The sequence below is a fragment of the Sparus aurata genome, chromosome 17, assembly GCF_900880675.1.
Source record: "Sparus aurata chromosome 17, fSpaAur1.1, whole genome shotgun sequence".
NCBI classification, from domain to species: domain Eukaryota; kingdom Metazoa; phylum Chordata; class Actinopteri; order Spariformes; family Sparidae; genus Sparus; species Sparus aurata.
In genome coordinates, this window is record NC_044203.1 from 36,073,372 (window position 1) to 36,093,027 (window position 19,656).

Sequence of the window (19,656 nt, forward strand, 5' to 3'; positions counted from 1 at the left end):
TGGAGAGGAGAACGCTGAACAAACTGTTATCCATCATGGACAATGATCAGCACCCTCTCCATCACACAGTAGACAGACAGCGGAGCTCCTTTTCTCACAGACTGCTGCAGCTCCGCTGTCGAAGGGACAGATACAGGAAATCTTTCCTGCCACACGCCATCACACTGTACAATAATAACAGCTAAAACTCTGGTCATTACACATATTGTCTGTGCACTGTGGTTTTTACACACTCATTTCACCGCACCTTATATTTTATTTTGCACTACAGTCACTCTGCCTATTTATACATTTGTAAATACTAATTGTACATTTACATTTGTAAATATTTCTTGTACATTTCTTACATTCTGTACATTTTTACATTTTGTACATTATTTTGTATATATTACTTTTTTGTTTCTATTGCTATTTAATATGTCTAAGTGTTCCTCTTATTTCATTGTACTGTTCTTGTCTCTGTGTAATGCTGCTGCTACACCGTAATTTCCCAGCTTGGGATCAATAAAGTATATCTATCTATCTATCTATCTATCTATCTATCTATCTAGGTGTTGCACAGAATATTTACAGCATCATTTTTCACTGCTCCATCTATCAAAGGCCTCTTACTGTTTTGCAGAGAGTCAGCCAGCTCTCCCAGCTTCATTCTTCTCATGAACTGCAGGGTGAACTTAAGAAATGCCTCCTCGTTGCTCCTCCTCTGTTCTTCTTCTTCATCAGCTATGATCTCCTCATCTTCACAATGGCCCTCTAAACATTCTGGATAATCTGGACTCAGAACCTTCTGGAGCTTCTTCAACTCTTTCTTCACAAAAGTAACAATGTTCTCCTCAAGATACTGGAACAGAAGAATATTAATTTGTTCAGATCATCTGCTGGTTGCCATTCTGTTGGACTACAAAACAAAGCTAACGCTGGCTACCAAACATTAATGTTGCTAATGCTATGCTGGTATGCTTCTTCAAGAAGCCTCTTGAATGAGAAGTGAAAAATCTTCAAGAAACTGAAACATGTCCAGTCGACTACGATACAGCACTTAATCACTATCTAAGCTCTAATGTGTAAGCTCAATGCTCAGAAAACTGTGATGTGTTTGCATGTGTGTGTACGCACCATAAATATGGAGTCCAGTTCTGTTTGACGACTAGTGGAAACCTCTGATGTCTCCTGGTGAATTCTGGGGAGCAAAACAGGATCCATTAGTGATGAAGACGTGTAACTTTGCACTGACGATAAAGGTTAAAGCATTCGTCTCATACACAACCCAAGGGTTTGAGAGGAGACGGAGAGGAAAACAAGTTACAAGAATTAGCAAAGTCTCATTTGACCATGTTGAGAGGCACCATTAGTGTGAATGCTGTATTGCTCACACTTTTATACCTCTGGAATTTAATAAAGCTCTCATTTTTCTTCTGTACATTTTTCGGTCAGCTACTCCTACAAATTTTGAGCTACAGAAACTGTTCAACTATCAAAATGCTCAGCTGTTTAAGCTCTTTCAGCCTTGTACTTTCAGCTTTCTGACTTTTCAGGTTTTTTAAACACACACACACACACACACACCTGTATATAGTTCATGTTAGTTAGATTGTGTGTTTTCATCTTTGTGTTGAATAAAAGACTTCTGAATGTTCTTGCTGTCTATTTAATATCGTACAAGAGTGAATGTTTTCAACCTCTACATAGGAACTCCAAAATTCATCAACCATTACAGCTGTTATGGTAAATTTGCTTATAGTTAGTAAGTTAATTATTTATTACAAATAGTTGAATACCTTTTTTATGAGACAGATTTAGTAAATTTGCTATGTTTTCCCATCTTCAAGGGTAGTACCCCGAGGTGATCTAATATAAATTGGATCATATTTTTATCATAATTATTAATTATCCCTGATAATCATTAATTATTATAGACAAATTTGACCTAAAATTCCCTTTTAATTTTGCATAAACACTACTTAATTGTGGCTTGTGTAATATAAGTGCCCAACATTTCATATTGACAATAGATACATAGAAATGTAGTAAATCTGGTTGGCTTTCAGCTGATGGTCTTATCTCAGATGTAGGACTTCGCTGTAGAAGCCCCAGAGCGACAAGCACTCCAGCAACTCTCCCATAAGCCACAATGTTTGAGCCTAAAGTTATGGAGGAGAGCAGACGGTAGGCTACCACTTTTGTCTCTCCCTCATTTTTCACTCTACAGAAATAAAGTCTGGAAATGTCTCCTGTAACTCACCGTATGAACATTTTGGCCATAACCATTACACTTTTTTCAAAACTGAATGTGAATGTTACACATTCATTCTTATAGGGACATTTTCAACTTTGGTCCTGCTCAGAGCCGGCCCTGGGCATAGGCAGTATAGGCAAATGCTAGGGGCGCCGTCATCCACGGGGGGCGCCGAAAACGGGGGGAGGAAAAAATAAAATAATTAAAGAATATATATTTTTTATCAGTGCCATTACTACTATTATTACGAAATATTATATAAGCCCACAGCAATATAACGTCACGGCAAGGACTATTAAATAACACAGAGGCCTTTTTTCTGGGTTCTGGCTCGGTGCACTGTACCTGTCCTCTGTGAGGGGGGCGGGTCGAGAGGTGAGCTGCCTGAATCTGACTGGACCGAGATCCCAAGACCAAGAGAGAGATTTACTGATACTGTAGCAGAACCACATGGTCCAAAAGAATGAAACCAGCCGGCGCTCAGTGAAGGAAAAGACGGTAAGAAGAGGAAGAAAAACGTGAAGAAGATAGAGGTACAGTAACGTCAATGTGATGAAGTGAATGAAATAAATAGTTTAATGATCGTAGTTGGAGCACAGTGTTAGCTTGCTAGCTTACTTCGGATTTTAGCATCGTTAAATAATCGATAAATAGCTGAGTCGACGTGTGTTAATGTTACTCCACCTTAAATTCATCAGGGACGTTTGGAAAGTTAACGTTAGACCTTTACAGTTATTTTTTACGGGTGGCTTTCCTGCTTGTATGTTAGTTAAAATGCTATTCTTTTTCCATCCCCTTTATAAGTAATATGGTAGTTGTAAGCCTTTGGTTTGTTGTGTCACAGTTTATGTTTGTTAAAGTTTACATCAGTGCTAAAGTGCAGTTAAAGTGTATTACTGTTAATACTCCACACCTTAGCTTTCACATATCATTCACAGGTGAAATATAAACACTGCACTTGCACTCTGGTTAGACTATATTGCTTTTCAATGACAATAAAGTTGAATGAATCTCATCAAATTTTAATCATTAATCTATATTAGTCTTATGTATGACACACACCAATCTGTTTTTCTTTTTTTTAAATTAAAATCTAACATGCAGTGGTCACATATACTTCTCTTCTCTCTTCAGATGCACTTTAACATATTTCACCAGCAGCCCAGTGACACAGCATCAGGTGCTCCTGTCCTCTACCTCAGCACAGCAGAGTGACACAGCATCAGGTGCTCCTGTCCTCTACCTCAGCACAGCAGAGTGACACAGCATCAGGTGCTCCTGTCCTCTACCTCAGCACAGCAGAGTGACACAGCATCAGGTGCTCCTGTCCTCTACCTCCGCACAGCAGAGTGACACAGCATCAGGTGCTCCTGTCCTCTACCTCAGCACAGCAGAGTGACACAGCATCAGGTGCTCCTGTCCTCTACCTCAGCACAGCAGAGTGACACAGCATCAGGTGCTCCTGTCCTCTACCTCAGCACAGCAGAGTGACACAGCATCAGGTGCTCCTGTCCCTCTACCTCAGCACAGCAGAGAGACACAGCATCAGGACTAAAGGCTGACTGACATCTCTTCTAACTGACAAAGTGAGATGAGAGTTAGCTCATAGAGCACCATTTCAAATAAAAAAAACAGTTACACATTTCCCAAAAACAAAGATGGGAGAGTGTCAACATGACATTTGTAACAGAGTCTTAGTCAATGCTGAAAAAATCAAAAGAAGCTTGCTGATGTACTCAAACAGAAATGATAGCTTGCACTGCTTCTGCTGCTAAATGTTTTCTCCAAAAGAATATAGACTTAATAAAGAAGGACTGAAGGACTGGAACAATGCAAGCCACTTGCTGAAGGTTCATGAGGATAGCCAGGAGCACAATACCCACATGACAACATGGAGGAGTTGGAGGTCGTTTTGCAAAGCGGCTGACAATAGATAAGAGAGAGACGGCACTCTGAGGCTGAGAGATAATATGTTTGCACAATGCCTTATTTATGTTGTATTTTTATCACTTGTTTCTTTCCTCAGTTTTTATTTGGTGTGATATTTTTGACTTAAAAGTAATAAAATCTTGAATATATACATGCAGCTTCTGTGTGAGTGTATGAAAATTGATTGTGAAATTGACTGCGATGCAAGAGGGCGCTGCCTAAGATCTTGCCTAGGGCACCAAATTACTCAGGGCCGGCACTGGTGCTGCTGCTGATTCAGCCGTGTAGTGCAATGCATTATAGTTTTATGCATTTCAGGAAAGTATTTTCCAGTTACAGTCAGCATTTTTTTCTAAATCACTTCAGCAGTCTGCATTCATACAGTATTTTCACAGGAAATGCAATTCATATAGTTTAAGATTAATATACATTTTTATACTTTCTCACACGTAAAGCTGTGATTACTAAAAGAATGCAGCAGTAGCCCCTTTTAGATAGAACCCTTCGAGGCGTCAAATTGGTGGACCAAAACAGACCCCCAATATATCGCCTTCTGTCTAAATCCGCAGACCTGGCCGCAAAAAGATGGCCAAATTGGTGGCTTACTGCCCAGTATGAAAACAGCTAATGTTAGAGTAGTGTTAATAAATGATCTCCAACTGTTGAGGATTTGTGGTTGGAATGTCCTTTAACTTACTTAGAATTAGAATTTTGTCTTTGGAAATCAATTGGATAGTCCATGGACCTGTCACTCTTCAAGGAGGTGTGACTTGATGCAGGAGGATCTGCTCTGTCCTGCTCGGTTCTGTACAAACGAAGCATTAATAAAGGAATTAAAGTATTGGAGAAAATGCGTGCTTAGAAAGTTCCTTTAACTTTCTTAGAATTTGAATCTTACCTTTTAAAATTAATAAGGGCACCAATGGACGTGTCACTCTTCATGGACACACAGCTTGGTTCAGGAGAATCTGCTCTTTGCTGCTCAGTCCTGAAAGAAATGAAGTGTTGACAAAGACAGGTGGACGTATACGGAGGTCAGTGACTGTAAGGAAAGATGTGTTACCAGCTACAACAGATAGGAAACCAAATTTGCTGAAGTGCTGTCAGACAATAGAACAACATCAGGTTTGAAACTAGAAGCTTTGAATCCAACAAACTAATTAAAATGTCTGACTGAGTAACATCTTCTGCTTCCTCTCAGGACTCACACTCCTCTGACAGTGGACTCATGTTACACTGAGCTCTGGTTGGACAGCTCTTTATCTCACCTGTCAGGTTCGGTCCAGTTCTCCTGTTCCTCAGACAGGGTGGTGCTGGAGGGAGGGACTCCTTCATCTTCCTCCTCAGGCTTACTCATGGTAGAATGTATACCTTCACACAATTAACACCAATATTTTAGTGATAGTTTGAGGTTATTTCATGATACAGAATATAAACAATATCTTCATTTCCTTTTGAAATGTAGTCGATTAGAAAGTTGATTTAAAGTATTTACCTTCAACTTCCACTTCTTCCTTTTAATGCCTTCAGTTATCCTCTGGTTAATTGTTTGGACTTTTCCCAATATTTTAGTGATATTCTGAGGCTTTTTCATGATACAGGATATAAACAGTGGACTTAAAGTAGTTACCTTTAACTTTTCCTTTTTACTGCCTTCAGTTACACTGTAACTTCCACAGTGCTAAGTCAGACTGTATGCTGACATACACATTACTTTTATCAGCTTTTTGCAAATGTGCTACTTTCACTATGATGCAGCATCCTCCCAAAGAGCATTTACTTTCATTTCAGAGCTCATTTCTGTACATAAACCTTGTACCTTTTTCTTTCTCACCTTATGTTTCACTTACCTCAGCATTTCATTTTATTTACCTGAATGTTCTTATCTGTATTTTATTTCACAACTCCCTAAGCATTTTATTGTATATAGTATTCTATTGTTAGGAACATTCTATTCTATTGTTTTTGATGCATACTGTATATAGTAATTTATTGTTTCTTATTGCCTCTATATTTGCCCTTGTATTTTTATTGCATTTGTACTGAATGTACCTACTGCCATGACCCCTCAGTGATTAATAAAGTTATCTATGTATCTAGATTTTAGACTTTAGACCTTTATCACATCAGGGAAATTCACTTGTGACAGTAGCAGGTTGACAGACATACATGCAATAGTACAAGAAAGACATTTAACAAGTAGACTTAAAAATACTATAATCATATATACAGGAGGCAAGAATATAAATATGTAAAAAAATATATAAAAAATTATTATTGCACAAGATAATTGCACAAGATGGCGGAGGTAGAAGGTTGCTACATTAAGGGTTATTGCTGAACAGTCTGACAGCAGTTATAATGAATGACCTGTGGTACCTTTTACACACTTTTTTTTTACATCTATCTATCTATCTATCCATCTATCTATCTATCTATCTATCTATCTATCTATCTATCTATCTATCTATCTATCTATCTATCATACCTGTCCTTAACACCTCTGTAAAGACTGGAAAGTCCAGCTGCCTGTTATACAGCAATCAATACCATGGCCTGGATGACTGAGAATCTTCATCACTATATTCAGTATAAAATCAATACATTCCACCCTAAAAGAGGTATAGCAATATGTACATTAGATTAACTTTCACTTTCATGTGCTGTTTCTGTCTTATGTACTTAAGTTGAATACAAAATGAATCACCACCAAACAAATTAGAAACCAGAATTTCATTTAGAGGACTTAAGTTCGTGTCTTTTATAAAAAAAAAATAAAAAAAAAATAAAAATAGTTTAGCATTTAGACTTAATGGTATATTAAGACAGACAAATTTACAGTCTAACGTTGTTATCAACTGCTCTAGTGACGTTAAATATGGAATAACACCGAAACAAAAGAGTATGAAACATAAAAGATGCATGTTACATTACCTTTGCTGCCTTTAACAAGTGAGCTGCGTCGACACTAAGGACGAAATACAAAGTGAAAGTATGCACCCAGAGTGTAAACACGGAAAGGTGGGGTTCAACAGGCTGGAAACAGGATGGTGCAGCAGCGCTTCACCCGTCCAAACGTGGACACAGACACACAGACAAACACGTCAACATCCAGGTGAGACCGTAAACATCCAGGTGAGACCGTCAACATCCAGGTGAGACCGCGCGCGTCAAGCAGCGGCTGCAGCTGCGCGTCATCTCCAGATTCCGCGTCTCGCCTCTTTCCTCCCCAATACGCGTTCTCGGCAAAAAGCGACCTGAAAATGACTCGCAGACTGACTCATGGACGTCATGCCAGCATTTCACTAGTGACTAGTCAACCAGATGATTTGAAGGTTAGAAACAAGGAAAGACTAGTGTATGACTCTGGGAGCAGATTAAAGATATTTATTGCGCTCGTGCGTCCAAAAAACAACAACAAGAAAACAATTAACAGTACAATCAGATATGACAAATAAGGAAGCAAGTTCAAGTTTCACTACAGTTTTAATTTCTGTATATGTAGAATATGGCACAGACATGAACAACAGGTGAGGGGATGTTTATATCCCTCCCTCCTCCTCCGGCTTTCTAACTCTTTTAGCGGGGAAAAGGAGAATCACGTCATCATATTTATGGATATTTATTATAAGCAAACTCCATTGGAATTAATGAATGAAAATGTCTGCAGTCAATTATGGCACACTAGTACACAACTTCCTATAATAAACCTCAAATCAAGTTGGAAATGTGCGCACACAGATCAGTCTTCTCATCAGTGGAAAGAAACGATATTTTGTTTATGAATTTTCTGATCACAAAAGAAGTTTAATTACAAATATTCTGCTGCAGTAATCATGAAGCTTTCTATACATATTTATGTATCTTTGGCAAAAAATGAGTTGAAAAAAATGTGAACACGTGTAGGATTTAAATAAAGACTGCCAGATGATACTTGTTTCAACATCTTTATTTTCATAAATAATAATAACAAATAATGTGCACATAAAAAGGAAAAAATACATTGAAGACTGAAATACAGTGTAGCATCAGAGAGTTAATTGTACGTACAACATATCCATTTACTAGTACGCTACTATTACGACACCTTTAACAAACAGTACATAGAACTCCTGGTTTACATGATTCACAATGTCTGATTTGGTCATGTGATATTTTATTGACTCAAATGTGCCAAATAGTAATTGAATGCTCTTGTTGGAACTGATGGCGAGGCAGGTGTATGGAGCCAGAACAGTCTCATAATGGATAAATGCACACAGAAAGGAATAAATGCACGAAAAAGGACTAATGTAATGACGTCCGTTAAAAACCCCTCGTGGGGAGGCACTCATGTGATTGGCTGTAAAGGAGTGAGACATCTGATTGGCTGCAGACGACCCCCTTGTAGAAAAAACACATTTGTGAATCAGAGTCGCGCTAGATGAGTCTCAAAAATCCGCACACAAATGCAGGGAGGTTTACAAATTAAAAGCACTGAGACAAATGCGCGTTTGACAATTCATATACCAATGTAACAACGTCCAAATATGTTTTTTGATGAAAATTGCAAATAACTGACGATTTGTACATTTGTGAATTTTTTTTGCTCATATTTAAAACAAGAAATACTTGTGTGCGCATCACAAATATGTTTACAAATCTTATTTTTATATGTGAATTTTTTACTTATATATGGATTGAAGCATATTTGTGTGTGCATTGAAAAAATGCATTTGTGTATCGAGTCATATATATATTCAACTCCCCAAATACATTTGTGAGTCCTTTTTTGTGCATTTATTCCTTTCTGTGTGCATTTATCCATTATGAGACTGTTCTGGCTCCATACAGGTCTGGTTATTAGAAATTACTAAATAATGTTTATTGATAGTAATTATCACAATTAAATTAATCAACATTAATAAAAAATGATAATAAAATCATTATTACAATCAATATTTGTAATTTATTATTTATTCAGTATTTCATTGAATCCGAGTGCTGATCATCACAATCATTAATTACCACAAAACATGCAAAAAAATATACAATGTACAATATAAAATAATGGATCAATGTTAGCAAATTGATTAAATCAATAATACTTCAATCAACAGAAATCATTCAACTACAGCAGCTAAACTATGAAACTAAAACACTGAGACAAACTAAAGCATGCATGTGTGTGTGTAAGAGAGACAAAGAGAGAGCCAAGATGGTGGGCGCAGACAGAGAGAAATCCAAGATGGCGGCGAGCCAAGATGGCCAAATCAATCTCTTGGAAGATGATGATCCACACAGGTGGTCGTGCTACCACCGGACAACCATATCTAATGTTATGGTGGTGATAACACCTCGAGACACATGTATCTAATGTTATTGTGAGGTCATTAACCATAAGTCTCCAACCAGTTGCTATTAAGATTACGTGTATCTGTCACTCCGAATGTATGTGTGATGTACATGTGGGTTAGTAGAAGAGAGAGAGAAAAGACAGCTAACGCTCAGATCGTAGCAAAGAGGGAGAAACAGCTGTGGAGACACATACTCACCTTCCTGTCACTCAGTGGCTGGTGAGCAAACTCAGGCTCGAATCACATTTGGCTGATCCTTGACAGAAATGCGGTTTATTGTAGGCTCACACGGCGGCTAAGCTAACACTCTAACTCCACAGAGTGGAGAGGCTCGAATCAGCTTGTGATGAGCACAAAGAAAAACAAGCAACAAAGTGTTTTACAGTGAAAAACTCACAGCAAAATAAGGACTGGCCAATCCACAAACTCACAAACAATGTAGCTAAAAAGCATACAATACACACTAATTTTCTAGTATCTGCCCAGACACTAATTAATCCACACTTGTAGTGCATGTCTTCTTTAAACCAGCTTGCTTCCTCAGCATGGATTAAAGGCGTTGCAGCGTCCTGCAGTGGCTGTTCAAACAGCATTTATGTACATACACTTTATTGCCAAAAGTATTCGCTCACACATCCAAATAATTTCAATCAGGTGTTTCAATCACTTCCATGGCCACAGGTGTATAAGAGCAAGCACCTAGGCATGCAGACTGTTTCTTCAAACATTTGTGAAAGAATTGGTCACTCTCAGGAGTTCAGTGAATTCCAGAATGGTACTGTGATAGGATACCACCTGTGCAACAAGTCCAGTCGAGAAATTTCCTCGCTCCTAAATTTTCCACTGTCAACTGTCAGCGGTATTAAAACACCACCAAAAGTGGAAGCGATTGGGAACGACAGCAACTCAGCTACGAAGTGGTAGGCCATGCAAAATGAGGGAGCGGGGTCAGCGGATGCTGAGGCGCATAGTGCGCAGTGGTCGCCAACTCTCTGCAGAGTCAATCACTACAGACCTCCCAACTTCATGTTGCCTTCAGATTAGCTCAAGAACAGTGCGTAGAGAGCTTCATGGAATGGGTTTCCATGGCCGAGCAGCTGCATCCAAGCCATACATCAGCAAGAGCAATGCAAAGTGTTGGTTGCAGTGGTGTAAAGCACGCTGCCACTGGACTCTAGAGCAGTGGAGAAGCGTTCTCTGGAGGGACGAATAGCCCTTCTCCATCTGGAAATCTGATGGACGAGTCTGGGTTTGGCGGTTGCCAGTAGAACGGTACTTGTCTGACTGCATTGTGCCAAGTGTAAAGTTTGGTGGAGGGGGCATTGTTTGGGATTGTATTTCAGGAGCTGGGCTTGGCCCCTTAGTTCCAGTGAAAGGAACTCTGAATGCTTCAGCATACCAAGAGATGTTGGACAATTCCATGCTCACAACTTTGACCCGATAGAACACCTTTGGGATGAAATAGAGCGGAGACTGAGCGCCAGGCCTTCCCATCCAACATCGGTGTGTGACCTCACAAATGTGATTCTGGAAGAAGGTCAAAAATTCCCATAAACACTCCTAAACCTTTTGGGAAGCCTTCCCCGAAGAGTTGAAGCTGTTATAAGCTGCAAAGGGTGGTCTGACGTCATATTAAACCCGATAGATTAAGAATGGGATGTCAATTCAGTTCATATGCAAGTCAAGGCAGGTGAGCGAATACTTTTGGCAATATATTGTATAATCACACACCCTTACAAAAGAACAGACCCCGAGGTTGTGCTCCGAACTGGGACAAAAGGCTACATCTGTCTTCATGCCTTGGATGAGTTTTTGGAGCCTGTTCTGTTGTATTCAGTTTGAGGATTTAGTGGGTTCATTGCTTGTCTTCAAACTAGCCTCTGTTGGTCTCAGAGGCTGTGTCCAGTCCCAGCCTGGTGTCCAGCTAAGCCCTATCGCCTACTGTGACTCCCCCAGTGATCCAAGGTTGTGATCTAGGTAACCTTGATTCAGAATAGACCACATTAACTTTTGGTGCAGTCCAGGAAGTTTTGTTGACTTTCTTTAATGCTCTTAGATGGGTCGACGTTTTTGTTATTATCTCAGGGAAAAATGCACTATGGATCTTGATGAAGTAATAATAATGTACTGAAGTGGCTGGTTTCTCTGAGTGACTTGATTAGATGAAGAGGAACTGCTGGGCACTGGCGGAGGTATGCACTCTCTCTATATTTTTGATGGTTTGCAGATGACACTAAGAATTGCACCTTTTATTATTATTCCCACATGTAAAACAATGCATTGCCAAATCTCTTTCAGCATTAAGTTGGCCTCTGGCCTGAACCTGCACTGGATACCCTAGAATACTTCCCTACCCTCTCTACTATATCGGACACAAAGACACTGAGGAGTTTGACGGGTCCATCCTCATCCTGAATGCAGGATAGACCGGCTCAGTGAATGTGGTTTGGAAGGTGTGGAGGTGGGTCAGCTGGTCAGAGGTCATTCTATAGAAGGACAGAGTGCCAGCGGACCAGTCCAGGTACACTCCCACTTTGTTCAAGGATCGGCGATGGATGGACACTCTTCTGTTACGATGCAGGACAGAGTAACCTTCATTATCAGAGCAGCTCAGACTCCAGGACTGATCATTCCTTCCAAGACAGCAGTTGTCACCTTGTCCTCTCCTTTCGATCCCTCTGTACGTCACTGCTATATAAACATGTCCTTTCCACTCAACCTCCCAGTAACAGCGACCAGTTAAACCATCCTTACACAGCAGCTGTTTCCAGTAGTCAAATCTCTCTGGATCATCAGGATATGGCTGCTTCTCTTTTCCCACTGTCACCTTCCTGTTGTTGTCTGACAGCATGAGATTGTTGTTTGCTGTGTTTGGGTCCAGTGTGAGTTTACAGCCATCTGATAGAGAGAAGAAAACAAATGATAGCATCAATTGTTGTCTGACAAATTACAAAGTAAACTGCATTTTTAAAATGGCGGTCAGTAGCGGTTTTAGTTGGTCTCTGGTCATGATGTTTGCTGTTCTTTGTTCTAGACCAGCAAAGTGTTGGTGCCAGTCTGAACCCAGTTTTCCTGGCCGGGAACTAGTCATTTGGCCATCATAATGCCAAGAACTGGACCCAGAGAAGGCACCGGCTCCAAGCCAGCAACTGAACTGCCTCGGTCGAAAAGGGGGTATGAGTGATCCTACAATGCTTGCTGACACACTGGGAGATATCTGGAGTATACAACCCTGCAGATTGTTGGTTCTCCTTGACGTACTCATGACATAACTATTTGTCAATCAAAATCAACTGTATATTGATATACAGCATAATATTTCTTCAACACATTATTTAAAAAAAAAAAGACAATAAACACAAACAATGAAACACTTACACTTCCTCAGACCAGGTTTCATTAAATGTGATCCAACAGGATCCACCCTGCAAAAACAGTGAGATCAGCACTTAACAACTTCGATGAAAACTGTTAACAGTGTTGAATATCCAGAAAATTAAACTTTCAGGAAAGAAATGGTGCTGTAGAGTTTTACTTGTAAATCTGTGATCATCATAAAAGACACAAACATATTAAAGGTCTGCATGGTTTGATACAACGAGAGTTGGGACATTTTTTGGGGATAAGCTCAACCCCCCTGACTCAAACAAACTCGACCTACACTCATGTCTGTTCGTACCTGAGGGTGTCCAGTCTCCAGTCAGGATCTTTGAGTCCATCAGAAAGCAGCTTAACTTCTGAGTCTCTTGAATGATAATGATTGTACCTCAGGTCCAGCTCTCTCAGAAAGGAGGGGTTGGATCTCAGAGCAGAAGCCAGTAAACCACAGCCTTTCTTTGTTATCAGACAACCTGACAGCCTACACGCATGCGTGCACACACACACACACACACACACACACACACACACACCTTTTAATATCAAAGTCTATGAAGTTCTCAAAAACTAGAGTAGCAACAGTCTTGACATGCATAACATCTTTTTCCACCCCATGTTTTCTGTGAAGACTATGGTCTTCTGTTAGACAACCTGATGAATCCTGACCTGAGAACCTCCAGTGCACAGTTTGGACTCTCCAGTCCAGCACACAGCTGCTTCACTCCTGAATCCTGCAGGTCATTGTTACTCAGGTCCAGCTCCCTCAGACTGGAGGATGTTGAGCTGAGAACTGAGGACAGAGCTTCACAGCTTCTCTCTGACAGATTACAACTACTCAGCCTAAAGAAAAAATGGCCAAAAAAGGAACAGTCAGATTATCCTTTCCAATTTAATGTATTTACATTGCATTGCATTTACAGAGCTATATTTTTGACCTACTGAGCTTTAGTGGAGGCTTTGACAACTGGCAGCAGCCTCAGAAGAGTCTCATCTGACGCAAAGCATTTCTTCAGGTCGAACACATCCAGATCTCCTCCGGATGTCAGTAAGATGAAGCAGAGAGCCGACCACTGAGCAGGAGACAGTTGTTTTGTGAGCTTACGTTCTGAGCACAGTTTCTTTTGGATCTCCTCCACTAGAGAACAATCATTCAGTTCATTCAGACAGTGGAACAGACTGATGCTTCTCTCTGGAGACAGATTCTCATCGATCTTCTTCTTGATGTACTCAACTGTTCCCTGTGAGCTACTTCCTGTCTGTTTCATCAGGCCTCGTAAGATCGTCTGATTGGTCTGCAATGAAAGACCCAGGAGGAAGCGCAGGAACAAATCCAGGTGTCCATTTGGACTCTGTAAGGCCTCGTCCACAGCACTCTGGTAGAAGAGTTCAGTGGTGTTTTTGAACCATTTAGACCACCGGGTTATTGGTTCTTCTGACAGCAGATTGACTCCAGAGTTGATGAATGTCAGATGGACATGAAGAGCAGCCAGAAACTCCTGAACGCTCAGATGGACGAAGCAGAACACCTTGTCCTGGTACAGTCCTCTCTCCTCTTTAAAGATCTGTGTGAACACTCCTGAGTACACTGAGGCTGCCCTGATATCGATGCCACACTCTGTCATGTCTGATTCATAGAAGATCAGGTTTCCCTTCTGCAGCTGCTCAAAAGCCAGTTTTCCCAGATACTCAATCATCTTCCTGCTCTCTGGAGTCCAGTGTGGATCAGTCTCAGCTCCTCCATCATACTTGATGTTCTTCACTTTGGACTGAACCACCAGGAAGTGGATGTACATTTCAGTCAGGGTCTTGGGAAGCTCTCCTCTCTCTCTGGTCTTCAACACATCCTCCAGAACTGTAGCAGTGATCCAGCAGAAGACTGGGATGTGGCACATGATGTGGAGGCTTCGTGATGTCTTGATGTGGGAGATGATTCTGCTGCTCTGCTCCTCATCTCTGAATCTCCTCCTGAAGTACTCCTCCTTCTGTGGGTCAGTGAACCCTCTGACCTCTGTCACCATGTCAACACACTCAGGAGGGATCTGATTGGCTGCTGCAGGTCGTGTGGTTATCCAGAGGCGAGCAGAGGGAAGCAGCTTCCCCCTGATGAGGTTTGTCAGCAGCACATCCACTGAGGTGGACTCTGTAACATCAGTCAGGATCTCAGTGTTGTGGAAGTCCAGAGGAAGTCGACACTCATCCAGACCATCAAATGTAAACACAACCTGGAACTCTTCAAACCTGCAGATTTCTTTGGTCTCAGTGAAGAAGTGATGAACAAGTTCCACCAGGCTGAACTTTTTCCCCTTCAGCACATTCAGTTCTCTGAAAGTGAATGGAAATGTGAATTGTATGTCCTGGTTGTTTTTGTCTTCAGCCCAGTCCAGAGTGAACTTCTGTGTCAAGACTGTTTTCCCGATGCCAGCCACTCCCTTTGTCATCACTGTTCTGATTGGTTTATCTCTTCCAGGTGAGGCTTTAAACATGTCTTCTTGTCTGATTGTTGTTTCTGGTCTGTCTGGTTTCCTGGATGCTGTTTCAATCTGTCTGACCTCATGTTCATCATTGACCTCTGCAGTCCCTCCCTCTGTGATGTAGAGCTCTGTGTAGATCTGTTTCAGAAGGGTTGGGTTTCCTGCTTTAGCAATTCCCTCAAACACACACTGGAACTTCTTCTGAAGGTTAGTTTTGTGTTTTCTGCGGCACACTGCAGCAAAAGTTCCTACAGGAAAAAAATTACATATTGATTAGATTGAACAAGTCTCTTTTAAGATTCAGATAGTACTGCATAGAGTTCTCAACGGGCCTGAAAATTACAACCCCACCCGACCCGGCCCGCGGGTTTTTAAGCCCGAACCCGATGCAGCCCGACACACCAGCATGAATTGTCTGCCTGAACCCGGCCCAAACCCGACCGCCCGCGCGCCTGCATTGTTTTCCTCATACACTTGTTATCGTAACTTTATGCAGCGGCGTCAGGTCTGCGTCTGCCCCTCCCCATGAAGCAGGCAGCCAGACTTAGCCTACTCTTCACCACATGTGAACAGTGATGATTCACAACAAACAATATATAATTTACAACCTGCAAGAAATGTGTTTTATAAAAAAGGAAGCCCGAGGCCCGGCCCGACATGGCTCATTTGCGTATTTTTTCGGCCGAAGCCGGCCCAAACCTGCAGGTCCGGTCAGGTTTGTCGGGCCGGGCTGACCTGTTGAGAACTCTAGTACTGCTACATAGAACTGTTATCAGATGTGGAGCCATATGGCCTTTTTCCCACAAGCACACTTGACCATGCCAAGAAAAACCCCCATCTCCCCAGTTTTGTTGTTGTTTTTATTCTTTTTAGAAGCTCTGGACAGTGTGTGCAGCTAAGTAGAATTTACAGATCTGATGCAGGTGTTGCACAGCATATTTACAGCATTACTTTTTCCTGCTCCATCTATCAAAGGCCTCTTACTGTTCTGCAGAGAGTCAGCCAGCTCTCCCAGCTTCATTCTTCTCATGAACTGCAGGGTGATCTTCAGAAATGCCTCCTTGCTGCTCCTCCTCTGTTCTTCTTCTTCTTCATCATCTATGACCTCCTCGTCCTCACACTGGCCCACTAAACATTCTGGATAATCTAGACTCAAAACCTTCTGGAACTTCTTCAACTCTTTATTCACAAAAGTAACAATGTTCTCTTGAAGACGCTGGAACAAAAAAAATAATAAGTTGTTCAGATCATCTGCCGGTTGCCATTGTGTTGAACTACAAAACATTGCTAATGCTAGCTAGCAAAATGTCGCCAATGCTATGCTGTATGCTTCTTCAAGTGAAACATCTTCAAGAAACTGAAAAGTCCAGTCGCCTACGATACAGCACTTAGTATTACCATGACTGGGATGACTGTGATGTGTTTTTTTGTGTGTACGCACCATAAATATGGAGTCCAGTTCTGTGTGACGACCAGTGGGAACCTTTGACGTCTCCTGGTTAATTCTGGGGAGCCAAACAGGATCCATTAGTGATGAAGATGTATAACTTTACACTGAAGGATCAAGGCATAAAGCATATGTCTCATACACAAAACCAAGGGTTTGAGAAGAGACGGAGAAAAAGAGGGGAAGTGAAAAACAAGTTACAAGACTTAGCAAAGCCTCCTTTGACCATGTTGAGTTGCCTTTTTTAGTGTGAATGCTGTAATGCTCACACTATTGTACTTCTGGTATTTAATAAAGTTATTATTATAGGTTTTTGTCAGCTCAGCTACAGAAACCGTTCAACTATCAAAATGTTCTGCTTTTAAAGCTCTTTCAGCCTTGTACTATTAAGCTTTCTGACTTTTCAGCTTTTACAAATATTCATTTTTTTCAACAAAAAATTTTTTTCAATGGAAGTGAATGGGAAAATCCTCAAATCCTCTTCAACGCCACCTGACTTTCAACCTCTCCTTCTCCTTCATAGTTTTACCTCCAGACATCATTCCAACTTTGAAGAAGTCACAAGACTTTGAACTATTCAGCATGTATTCAGCTTTTTAATATATGTTATGGTTTTGAAATTATCACAGTTTTAGTACAAAGGTTTTTTAGCTTGTGCTCAGAATTTATAATGGGTGTGTATTGCAGAATGTTCAGAGCTGCAGAGTGGGTCACATGACCGCTAGAGTGGAAAGAAGCTGGAAAACCTGAAAAATAAAAGAAATTCTCTTCAGTTTGATTTAGATCCCACATTTTTACTTCTGTTGAGACACAGGGCTGCCTGCTCAAGACATCTTCTTTGGGGCCTAACAGCTGTGGAGAGCTGCAAGCTGCATTTGCAGCAGGCCCAAAGAACTTCTCCTGTTGGATCCCCTCCACTAACCCTAACCCTGCAGCAACACAAGGTCCTGCCAGTATTCCAGGTCAGTTAGTCCCAGCAGCTGCGAAGCAAAGCTTGTCAGCTTACTTCACAACCTGAAACACCAAGAAAGTTAGCACCGACCTGCTATCCTTGCAAAGGAAAGGAGCGAACCGTTTCTTCCTCTGCCGACTTTCATCAGACCTTGCACAGCAAGAACAGCATTGTTCAACATTGGAGTTCCAACCTTCTCCTGCAATCACTCACCATTGTTTCTTTGCTTTTGTCAGACACACACACACACACACACACACACACACCTGTATATAGTACAAAGTTAGATTGTGAGTGTTCATCTTTGTGCTGAATAAAAGTCTTTTTACCTTCTTGTTGTCTACTTAATATTGTACAGAAGTGAATGTTGCCAACCTCGACTCTGTCAAGAAATCCAAAATCCTTCAACCATTATTAGCTGTTATGGCAAATTTGGTTATAGGTAGTAAGTAAATTATTAATCAGAGTTACAAACAGTTTAGTACCTTTTTATATGACCACTTTAGTAAATTTGCTATGTTTTTGTGCCCCGAGGTAATCTAATGTAAACTGAATCATATTATTTATCATAATAAATGATTATCCCTATCTCAGCAGAAAGTTGAAAAATGTTGCGTTTACTTCACACAAGAGCAGCCATTTTCCCCTGTTGCCATAGGAACGTTATGAAGTGACGTAATTTTGCGACATGAACATCATCGAAAAGCTGCAAACCCCGCAATGAAGCCATGATCAAGCCCGCAAATCAGTCTCATCTGCCAACAAAAAAATCATACTAGTTTTAAAAACCTCACAGTTCTAAGTATATTAGTAGTATGTAAATTTACATTACAGTAAGAGATTGCACTGTTGCTGCAGCGATTGCACAGATGTCTGTTTTGTATAGCTACCTCTGTAAAACAGGAAGCACACATTTTATTTTTTATATTCTATTTATTCATTTTTACAGAAGTTGCAGCATATTCCTTTTGTAAAGCTACAGAACTTGTTTGACTCATCAATGTTTTGTAAGTTTGAGCCATGTGTTTATTAAGGTCTGAAATAAAACAAGATCAGAACTTAAATATTCCAGCACTTTCTGTGATGTAGTATGCTGCTTATCATAGGAAGTAATAAGAAATGACTCTTTACATTAAGGTAGTAGCCTAGTGAGAACAGGGTGTTGGGGGAATCACTTTTTTTTTCTCTTTTTCATCAAACGGCAATTTTTCCAAGTTCCCACAATTTCATTGCATAAAAATCCTGCATATTCCATCGCATTTTTCAAGAAAACGTGCCGCATAATCACAGACTTTTCCCCGCAACAATCAAAAAAAAAAACTGTGTTTTTCTGGAAGGACTGTTTAAGGTTTGGTAAACAAACCTATGCTTGTAAACTGTGTTTATCTTTATTGGCCCAAATCTGGATGCCCAGAGCCACTAGATTGTGCCACAGTCACACCTCCTCCACAGGAAGTTACCCCCATATTGTAGGCCATAACACAGTTTGGTTAGGCTAGTGTACTTCCCCCCAAGCTACACTACAGAGTGTTTGCCAAAGCAACACCATAGCCAACACACTAGCTTAGAGTGCCTCCGCCTTAAAGAGCTTGAATTTATAGCTAGGGACATTGAACATTTTGAGCCAGACAACTGTGATCACCATGTTGAGGATTAGCTTAGTTTACTTGACCATAGTCTAATTGACTTGTGCCATGCAACCCAGAGGGAGAAAGTTAAACTTGTGTGGAACACCAGCTATAAAGCTGTACGCAAGTTCATATAATCACAATCTCCCAGGGTCAAAAATGACTACAGAGAGCTTTGTCAGGAATTCTCTTCTACTGCCGATGAGGCCACAGCAATGGTTGCAGCAATCCAAGTTAAACATTCCTGTTCTGAGCATCCCAGAGATTATTACATGTGTT

General features: G+C 40.7%; 1 protein-coding gene across 1 annotated transcript in view; it reads right to left on the minus strand.

The window, feature by feature from the left end:
- LOC115567789 (uncharacterized) overlaps window positions 1-16,494 on the minus strand; it is a 42,277-nt gene extending 25,783 nt beyond the window's left edge. Inside the window, 13 exon segments of the mRNA XM_030394635.1 lie at window positions 613-841; window positions 1,117-1,180; window positions 4,863-4,970; window positions 5,064-5,153; window positions 5,434-5,517; window positions 11,865-12,399; window positions 12,880-12,926; window positions 13,181-13,360; window positions 13,413-13,517; window positions 13,519-13,719; window positions 13,819-14,250; window positions 14,284-15,598; window positions 16,335-16,494. Of these exon segments, the coding sequence (XP_030250495.1) occupies window positions 613-841; window positions 1,117-1,180; window positions 4,863-4,970; window positions 5,064-5,153; window positions 5,434-5,517; window positions 11,865-12,399; window positions 12,880-12,926; window positions 13,181-13,360; window positions 13,413-13,517; window positions 13,519-13,719; window positions 13,819-14,250; window positions 14,284-15,598; window positions 16,335-16,380 (3,436 nt within the window). The 5' untranslated portion in view covers window positions 16,381-16,494.
- Window positions 16,495-19,656: the final 3,162 nt, after the last annotated feature.